General features: G+C 40.1%; 1 protein-coding gene across 1 annotated transcript in view; it reads left to right on the top strand.

Moving 5' to 3' along the window:
• Positions 1-10863, top strand: part of SIM1 (single-minded family bHLH transcription factor 1) — a 72251-nt gene that overhangs the window by 39793 nt on the left and 21595 nt on the right. The window contains exon 9 of the mRNA XM_010834746.1: positions 55-223. Coding sequence (XP_010833048.1) covers positions 55-223 — 169 coding nt within the window. The remainder of the gene's footprint in view (positions 1-54; positions 224-10863) is intronic.

Here is a 10863-nt window from a genome sequence, read left to right as displayed (position 1 = left end):
GTGTATCTGTCTCCTGTGGTGGCCGATTAAGGGCTGTGTCTTTTCACCCTGCAGGGACACGGAATACAAAGGGCTGCAGCTCTCCCTGGATCAGATCGCAGCCTCCAAACCAGCCTTCTCCTACGCAGGCAGCTCCACTCCTGCCCTGACTGACAGCAGGAAGGGGGCCAAGTCCAGGCTCTCCAGCTCAAAGTCCAAATCCAGGACTTCCCCATACCCTCAGGTAGGTGCAGTGCCACTTGGCAGTTTTCTTTTTCTGTGACTTGGTTTGGTCTCGCAGTGGAGGAAGTATTGAAGCTGTTTGGAATTAATTATCTGGCTTTAATACATTTAAAACTTCTATAAATCTGGAAAGCTTTCTAAAAATATCTTCTTCCTTTAAAATAACTATGCTAGTAAAAATTCGAAGTGATCTTGTGGTTTACTGCTTTTTTATGAAGGTTGTGAGAGGATTCATTGCAGTCAAAACCATAACTGTATTTTCAAGGAGAATAGTCCTGAGTGTTTTCCTCAACAACGATTAACCAGAAAGATGGGGCAAGCATAGAAAAATATGGAAAATGAGAGCTTGATGTAGAAAAATGGAATCTTAGGACAGGAACTGAAGTCGAAGGATAAATTAAGAGGTGGAGGCAAAAGATCAAGGGTACATTTCACCATGAGATTTGAGCACAGATGGACTGTTTATGGGGAGGAATGAAACAAAGAGGGTCTTCCAGATGGCAGGAATGGTAGAAAAAGCAGCCCTCTTCTCATCTTTGCAAGGTGGTGAGCTGATGAGACCCAGAGGAGGTATTCCAGAAACACCGCAAGGTACAAAGACAAGTCCTGATGGTTGGAAGGAAGAAAAGAATGTTTTTCCTTATCAGCCTCTGTGATATAGAAACTTGTCTATGTCAAATGTAGGCACAACTCTCTCCTGGCCTGAAGGAAGTAGGACAGAACTGAGGAATTTTCACTCCTGGTACCCTGTGACCATCCTTTTCTTTAAGGGCTGCTTCTGCTAAGTCACTTTAGTCGTGTCCGACTCTGTGTGACCCCATAGATGGCAGCCCACCAGGCTCCCTCGTCCCTGGGCTTCTCCAGGCAAGAACGCTGGAGTGGGTTGCCATTTCCTTTTCCAATGCATGAAAGTGAAAAGTGAAAGGGAAGTCGCTCAGTAGTGTCCGACTGTTCACGACCCCGTGGACCGTAGCCTACCAGGCTCCTCTGTCCATGGGATTTTCCAGGCAAGAGTACTGGAGTGGGGTGCCATCACCTTCTCCGTTCTTTAAGGGCACCATGTCCCAATTCCTGCAGTTCATTAGGGTAATTCAGGAGATGATTCCTGGGCTGGTAGAAAACCAACCAGGATTCGGAGATTTTTCATCAAGGTGGTCTTTATCATTTGTGTTTTTAATTTTTTGAAGTAAAAATGGCAATCTAGAGAGTCCAGAAACTATTATTTCCTTACTTATCAGAACATTTTTAATTCTGTTAACGTCAACAAGTATGTACTGTTTGAGGAAGTGTCATTTGTTGAGCTCATGGGTCACTAAGAAGCTACTATTTGCTAGATTATTTTAGCTTGGAATGTGAAGATGAGATCTGTGTCCCAAGGGACTGCTGTCACATGGTTTCAAATCTCCCACCAAGACCAGATTTCTTTACCCTGACAAAGTGTAAAGAGGAGTAGATGTGTGATGCCTGGACATTTTTCAATGTAAACATTCAGTTATGAAGACTGAGCACTTTATGTATAAAGTGCATTTTAGTTCAAGTTACTGTAGAGGAGGAGTTGCTTCTTTTTATTGAGTATCTGAGAAGCTTTATTTATTACTATCTCATACCTTGGGGAAAGAGTTTTACTGTCTCTTTTTGTTACTTGGAAGAATGAATTACTCCTTTGGGTAATTTTATCCTTATATGGATAGGAGTGCTGGACACATAAATGAAAGAAAAATTTAAATTAGGAAATAGTAAGTTAAGAAGGAATTTGTCCATTGTTACAGAGAAATAAAGCTACAAAACCCAAATATCCCGCTACAAAATCCAAATATCCCCACTGAGCTTCCAAAACCTCACCATCTACATTTTATTTCACCTCAGCTCTTAAGTCTAAAATTTCTCTAGTTTATACTAATGTTGGACTAGGGCTTCCCAGGTGGCAAGGGAATCCACCTGCCAATGCAGGAGACAAAGGAGATACAGATTTGATACCTGGGTCTGAAAGATCCCCTGGCAGAGGACATGGCAACCCACTCCAGTATTTTTGCCTGGAGAATCCCATAGACAGAGAAGCCTGGAGGGCTACTGTCCACAGGGTGGCAAAGAGTCAGACATGACTGAAGCAACTTAGCAAACAATGTTAGACTATCTACACATTAAAAAAAAAATGTTTTAACTGCCATTAGACTGCTCCTTGGGTTCATGTGAGGAGGAGTTAATTTGAAATTGTACATGTTTCATAGTTTTTTGTTTTTTTTTAAAGCAATACAGAAGAGTGGAAAGTAGAAAATCACCCACTATTTCCTCTTTTTCCCTCTCCAAAATGGTGGCTTCTTCTAGAAATGTACTATGATGCATAAAAATCATTCACGTGCACACACCTGTGTTCACATAGAGTTTCTCTTGACTTTTTAAAATGTTCATTCTTGTGTTAATTCTTAGATAAATGCAGTCCTTAGAATTTTGGCCCTGTGTCTCATTTGAAATCTCAGTCATGAATTAAGTTTACTTAACATTTATGTGCCTAGTAAAGGTTATTCTTTAATTGCGTTTGCTTTAGATAATGATGGTGCTAGGTCAATCACTGACTGAGTTCCTAGCACATGGACTACTGATATGTAGAGATCAGAAATGGAACACAGTCTTTGCTTTCAGGGAGCCATGCGTGTAGACAGAAAAGGGAACAGCCTTTGCAGTGAATTGTCCTAGGACGATTGTCCTCAGGTAAACAGCGGGTCCTCTAGGGCGACACAGGGGAAAAGCGTGACATCAGGGCAAACTCATCCATTTCTGCTGAAAGGAAGCAGCTCAGTACTGCCATCTGGAATCCTACATCCTCAGAAATTTTAAAGAAAAGAAAATAATGTAGCTTCTCAAAAGTCTTATTTGGTCCAAATCGCTCTTATATTATTGAAGAATACTTATTTTTCAACTTTCTTGCATTATTGCTATTATGTGTTGCTTCAGTCAGTGCTAGCTGAGTGCCTACACTAGAGCGATGCTATGCTGGCCATTGTGGTGAATGGGGATAGCAGTTGAGTAGGTGCTAGACTATAAAAAAGTGGTATAAGAAACGCCCTTAAGTGTTTCAGTACAGTTGGAATGATAAGTTATGAACTAGAATGAGGGGCATATAGAGGATGATGTATACAAAAGGCTTCAAGAGAGATGTCAGTCTATATGCCTGGGGAGGGTTGTTGACCTAGCTCTGGGGGTAGAATTCAGGTATATGCACATAAGGGAAAGGAGAGGACACTTCAGAAAGACCAGGATTCTAAAGAGATGCAGGAACACCCTGAGTGTGACTGGTGAAGTGGGGGAGAGTGGGTCCCTGTGGTTAAGGACAAGGGGTTATATGTTTGGAAACATTCATTGATTGGTGCCAAATATCTGTGAGGTCAAGGCATTTGGATTTTGTTGTATGGAAAACCAGTAAAGGTTTTGAACTGGAAATGAAGCATTAAGGTGGCTGAAGCAAGGCAGACTACTCGGGAGGCTCATTTTCATAGTCCTGGGTGAGTCTAGCGGGGGTCTGAGCTAAAGTTCTCAAGTGCAGTGAAAAGCACTGTAGAGGAAGGAAGGTTAAATTATTTTTATCCTTGACTGCTTGTACCGCTTCTCATTATAGATGTATTTTGATCATTATAGATTTATTTTTGAAATTATATATATTTGGTTGCACTGGGTCTTTGTTGTGGAGCATAGGCTCTCTAGTTGTAGTGTGAGGACTTGGTTACCCCATGGCATGGGGGATCTTAGTTCCTGGACTAGGGATTGAACCCTTGTCCCCTGCACTGGAAGGCAGATTTTTAACTACTGGACCACCAGGGAAGTCTCTGAAATTGTATTTTAAAGCTTACATTTTGTATTTAGTGACAATAATAGATGCATAATAAATATATTTTTATTTACAAAATGATGAAGATTTTCATAGTATTTAATTTTAAATTCTTCTTCCTCCTCTCAAAAATACAATCTTTTACTTTTTGTTATTTCCATGTTTACATATTTTTAGTACACAAATTCTCTTCAGATTTTTCAAGAGGCTGTTTCCAGAGCAAAAAAAAAAAAAAAAAATTGAGCTCATAAGGTAACATCTTGTGCTTTTTATTAGGTATGAAAATGATGTAATGATGCTATCAATATTATTTATTAAGCTCTTTGCTCTATTATGTATTAGGCATATCCGGAAATTTCTAACAGACATTTGATGAATAGCAAACAGCACCACTGCTTTTTGGAATTATTTAGGCACCCTTACTTGAAGATGTGAGACATGCACAAATTGTAATTCACTGTCACTACTCAGTCTGCAGTCGTAGATGAACTTTCAGGTCCCCACTTGGTATGAGATGCCCTTGGGAATGATTTTAGGCTTGATTACATTATAGTCACTTAATGAATGACTCGGTCACCTTTGTACCTCTATGTATTACTCGGGACAAGAGAGGTCAAAACTGTTTTGAATGGTTTTGAAAGATTTGTTGTAAGAAATATTATAGATAACTCCCAAAGATTCTGCAGGTAGCTACTGTGCTGCTGTAGAGCTATCTTAACAATATGAAAGTTGTATTTTATTGTTACTGGGTTTATATTCATGAATATAGCAACTTATGTTTTTCACAGTTCTGTTGAATTAAAAATATTGAGTTTATGGAATTTATTTTTCAGACCTTACCTCTAGCAATTGCTAGAGTCTCTTCCATCTATTTTGAAGGAACTAGTCATGGCTACTCCAATACAGTTGTGAGTTATCTTGACATAGTGTAGCCACATCAATCATGAATAAATTGCCTCCTGATTCTAGTTTCCTTTGAAACTTTTCCTCTTGGCATGTTTATAGTTGTTACATTTATTAGAGACAGTGCGTGCCCTCCTGTTTTATTGCCTCATTCTGCCCTTCTCTTGCTTTCTCCCTAGTCAGTAATAAGCAATACACTATATAATTCTATAATAACAGTGCATAAAACTATGTATGCTTCTGAAATCTGAAAGCGTTTAATATCTTGTTACAGATACACTGTAACACCTGGAGGTTTAACTCCACATCTGTTACCTTAAATAATCCCACAGAACCCTCTTAATTTTCACTGCCAGCAATCTGGCTTCCTTTCAGTGAAGGTAGAAGATTTCTTCCTACAAAGGTTCTTTCTGGCCTCAAAAAATACACCGGTGACTCCTATGCTGACTTTTAAGCTACAGAGAAAAGAAGGACCAAGAATTTCCCTTGGTGATACTATTGACACATAGTATCAATACTTTTATCAATACTAGGATAGATAGCCCTTCATTTCATGTTTTATATGTTACATGAAAACATGTAATCCTTGACCATTAACAACAAAAACTGTAATGCATCTTGCAAAAAAAAAAAAAGTTATCTTCTCTGAAATTCTTATACTGTACAGGCTTTTTATGTTTTATGGTTATGTCGGAACTTCAGATATCACCTGTTCTATAGAAATATCAGGAGATTATTATTAGAAGATGAAAGGAGGAAAATTCGGAGGCAGTAAATGGAGACTTTAAGATCCTTGAGGACAGGAGATTTTGCCCTTGATAACCAGATTGCTTTGGGTACCCAAAAGCCCTTAGAACATATTGAGTGAGTAGGTAAATGAATTGATAGATGAGTGAAGTTGATAAGATAGGTGGATAAAGAAACAGGAGAACTGAGATGACCTGGGTATATGGCCCTTTCCCCAGAAGGCTTACAGATTCAGTGGGGGAGATAAAAATGTAAACGAAAAATTTAAACACAGTGTAGCATGTATGTGATAAAGGCATCATTGGCAGTGGTGAAGCTCTGGTGGTGTCTTGGGGGCTCCTCTGTCCTTCCAGCAGTGAACTGGAGGTGGGAGTTGGAAGCTGACAATAGCCTCTAGGCCTAGAGACCCTCATACCTTGGGGTGTTTCCAGCAGGTTCAAATTTATTTCTGTTTTGGGACTTCGTGGTGGTCTGGGGGCTAAGACTCAGTCCTCCCAATGAAAAGGGCACAGGTTTGATCCCAGGTCAGGGAACTATATCCTGTATGCCCCAACTAAGCCAAATAAATAAATAAATACTAAAAAAAAATTATTCCTGTTTGCAAGGTTTGCAGTGGGGCTGCAGGCTGACAGTGAATAAGGCCCTGAACCTCTTGGGTGCCCCGTCAAAGACCAGACTCACTCTCCACCTCCAGTTGTGCTTTCGCCCCTTACCCATTTATCCTTCTTCTCCCACTGCCTGTGTCCCAGGAGCTCTGTCACGCTGGAGATCGGAGCTCATCTTAATTTTCTGTCCACTTTGGAAATTTTTCATTTTCAGCCTTTCCTGCTTCTCAGGTTGACCTTAAAGGACCACTGATCATGTTAGTGTTTGGAGAATTGCCACAGTCCTAGCTGTCACTCAAGGTTACCTATAATTGAGTCCTAAATTACATGAACCCTGTGATCCAGCCAGACTTCTCTGCTCCCTCTTTGCTGAATGCCTTGTCCTTTCCTGCCCCCATGCTTGTGCTTATGCATTTATTCTGCCTGCGTTGCCTCTATTTTTCAAAATTCTGCCTATCATCTAAGGACTGAATGCTACCTCTTTCATGAAATATAACTTTCTCCTTTGTGCCTCTATTTAGAATAATCTATCTTCTACTGCCTTCTGGATATGTCAGAGCTTCTCTTTTGGACTATAATATCTTTGAAAGTAGTAACTGTGTCTATTTCATACCTGCCCCCTACCTTGACCCAGCATCTGTGTGTCCTCCACTTATTCACTCACTGAATATTAATGAAATGAATGAATGGATAAGTAAAGACTTTAAGAAGAAGGTGGATACTTTGTTGGTTGCCTATAGAGACATTAAAAACCCCAAGGAGGGAAAATATTCTGCTGCTGCTGCTGCTAAGTCACTTCAGTCGTGTCTGACTCTGTGCGATGGCAGCAGGTTCCCCTGTCCCTGGGATTCTCCAGGCAAGAACACTGGAGTGGGTTGCCATTGCCTTCTCCAATGCATGAAAGTGAAAAGTGAAAGTGAAGTCGCTCAGTCGTGTCCGACTCTTCGAGACCCCATGGACTGCAGCCCACTAGGCTCCTCCGTCCATGGGATTTTCCAGGCAAAAGTACTGGAATGGGATGTCAGCTACTACGGAATTTATAACCTATGTAAAGAAGCAAAAGATACACATGCAAAAAAACCTAAGGATGCTTTCACAAATACAAAATCTTGCAGTACAAATCAAATACCTACCTGCTAAGGAGGAGTTAAATGTGGTAGAATCTAGAAGCTCTTTCAAGGGCAAAACTTTGAACAAGTGTTCTCTGGCTCACATTCTAAGGCAGAGAAACATCTGCATCTTGTCCTGGAGTGGGCTTTCTAGTCTCCATGTCTCCACTGTCATCTCCAGTGCAACCACAGAGAGAAGTGACAACTGATATTTACTCTGTGTGTGTATGTGTGTGTTTTGATTACAAAATGATTGCCCTGAGGTATCTATGCAGTAAGTCCACTACATACAAACCTTCAAGTTGTGAACTGTCTAATAGTGAGAACGTGTGTTCACATGTCCGATCATGTGAGTTAGTTCATGCACATTGTCATGCACGTGCATCCTCTAGAGATGGTTGTGCTTTTGTGTACTTTACTGTACAGTACTGTATAGAGTACAGTAGAACAGTTTCTTCATTTCAAGCCCAGGATGTCCAGAAGCAAGCACAAAAGCAGCAGTGACGTAGCTGGTACTTTTCAAGGTACTGTACCGAAAGAGTAAAAATGTTTTCTTTCTTATTTGTTTGTTTTTTATTATTTGTGTGAAAAGTATTATGAACATATTACAGTACAGTACTATATGGCTGATTGTGTTAGTTGGGTACCTGGGCTAACTTTGTTGGACTTACAAACAAATTGGACTTATAACTGTACTCTTGGAACAGAGCTTGTTTGTACGTACGGAACTTACTGTAGAAGCAATGCTGTTTGGCCTTCCATCTCAGAAACATGTCTTTGTTTATGGGCTCAGCCCTAGTTCCAGGGTCCAATTCCCATGATCAGTAGATACTTTATAGATAACTCTCTTATTCTTTTAATAATCTAAGTGCATTTATGGTACTGTATAGTTGTCTTCCATAAGAAAGGGAAAAGTCTCTTAAAATTTTGGTTTCTTTGTTTGTTTGGTTTGGTTTTTGACCAAACCTCTGGATACAAAAGGCCTTGTGCAGGTCATGTTCCTTCATGATCTTTCCTGACCCTTAGCTCCTCCTCTATCCCATGCCCACTATCTTTGTTCAGTTCTGGGCTCTTCAGAACACGTCACATTTAGACTACTTCATCAGCCTCCTATTGTTCTTTTGGTCTCTAATCATTTCTGCCAGAGTAAGCTTCCTGAAATACCGTTTTAATTGTGTACCCACTGCTCACCCCCTTCCCCCCAAGCCCTACTTAAAAACCTAAAGAGGCTCTATGTTGGTTATAGTATGAAGCCCAATCTCCACAACCTGGTCCTGGCTACATCTTTGCATCTGTCAGCCACCTCTAGCCCCACCACATCAATTCTCCACCCTAGCTGTGTACTCGCCTAAGGACACCTTTCCTGTTGAGCTTCTTAAATCCTACCCAGCCCCCCAAAGCACAGCTGCAGCCTACCTCTCATCCCCACAGATCCCTGGCTATAAGGCATAATTCATGTTAAACACATCTCTCTTTCATAACATAGGATGGTTTGGATCTAGGGGAGAGTTAGTGTCAAAAAAGAAGTTGGGCAGTGGGCAAAGCAGCTGTGCTAAATCAAATGGAAAGCCTCTGCTTCTGACTTAATGGAAATGATGGCTGGAATTTGTGATTCTGCCCCACAGCTGAACAGAGGCGAAGCAGGGGGATGGCTGAATCCACCATCAAAATACGCCCAGGAAAATTTATTTTAAGAAAACCTATCAAATAAAATCTTATTAAAACCAAATAGTCAAAATCAAGAGAGCAATGCCTTACTTGACAGTTTTTGGTGGGATCTGACCCAGTCATAATGTGAAATTTGTAGAGTTAAGTTGGATTTGAATATCTTTGCTAAGAAATTTAGATTTCCTTAACTCATCCATCCTTCACAGATTTTTACGAAACCTCTTTAAGCACATTATGGCACATTGAATTGCAGTGTTTTCCTGGAAGGTCAAGGTCTGGATGTGTATTATTTAACAGTTTGTGCTTTTTTAGTTTTCCTTATTGTACTTGACTTAGAAGATGAGAAAGTAGATCCATCCTTCCATTTACGGACACCAGTTTGAAATTGATTACCTCGGTAGAGAGCCTTTGAGCTTTAGTTTCTTTTCACAAAGTTACAAGTCTGATAGATCTCCTCTTTCAGCATGCAGAAGGCCAGTGATATGCCTGCCAATAATCTGTTGGCCCAAGTCTAGGACAGTGCCAAGAGCAGCTTGGGCAGCCGTCCTTTGTCGAGACTCAGAATAAACCAATGGAAGGCCAGACAAAGCTGCAATAAGGGGCTGGAGCAGGTGGCACCACCTGCACCCATCTAATTCAAGCTCATCTAATCTGCCACTTATATGTGAAAAATCAGAGAGTGAGTCACAGTATCAGTGAAAAGATGGAAGTAGTTCTGGCTCATGCTCAAAGCCCATCAGGGAAGAAGATTACCGTTAAAACTAGTGCTACTGGTCCTGGAAACCCAGGATTTATCCAATGGGCTAGAGCCACTTCTGTATTATCAATGCAAAGTTGAGATCTCCTTGATCATTTACAGCTGTGTGTGCCAGGACATTAAAGGGCCTAATTAAATGTTTATTACCTGTTTAAAATCTTCAGTGCAGTGAAGATACCTGCCAGCCTTTGGGACTTTACCTTTGGATTTATAGACGGATGTGGACTGTGGATTTCATGGTTGGGAACAGCTCTCTCCATATGGAACTGTCTAGGGGATTCCTGGAGAAAACCCGGCCTCTGGTTCCGAGTGCTGGTTCCAGCTGCACGTCACCCTGACCGCTAATGAGATGTCGACTGTACTTACTTTTCTGTGAGAAAAATGACTGAACCAGATCCCAGCGACATTTTTGTAACTGTGGGGGGTGGATTAAGAGAAGGCCTATGACATTTCAAACCACATTTGAGGTACATAAAAAAACTTCCCATGTTTCTACTTCATGAAATTTATCAGGAACTTACAGGTATGAAAGATTTCTCACCAAAAGATTCTTTGAACTAAAAATAACTAAAATGTGGGTTAAAGCTAAATATGTCACAAAAACCACAGATTATATACTATGAGTGAAGCAGATCATAAAAATAATAAGTGAAAAGTCTTGTGAACCCATTCTTTAAAACTGTCATCTTCATCTGATTGAAGATGATGATTTATACCATTTTCTAAAATGAAGGGAGAAATGGCCTAAGTATTTAAAATGCTTAATGATTAAGCATAATGCATAATGCAAATGCATAAAAATGCATAATGATTAATGATTAATTTTCCTTGAAGGTTTCCTTAAGCTTAACTCTTTTGAAGTTGTATGTAATTAAACAGAATTTCATTTAAAATTTCATGAGGATGCTTTTCCAATGCTAAACATGTGCGAGACTTATGTAGAAATCATGTTATAGTTAGCCTTTTTTAATGTATGTTCCTGAATTATGTTCCTGAATGTTCCTGAATTATTCTTGCTGTTGATTAATT

This window comes from Bison bison, unplaced genomic scaffold (genome assembly GCF_000754665.1).
Source record: "Bison bison bison isolate TAMUID 2011002044 unplaced genomic scaffold, Bison_UMD1.0 scf7180017864035, whole genome shotgun sequence".
Taxonomy (NCBI): Eukaryota; Metazoa; Chordata; class Mammalia; order Artiodactyla; family Bovidae; genus Bison; species Bison bison.
Note: the sequence above shows the minus strand (reverse complement) of the source record. Positions and strands in the feature narration are given on the sequence as shown.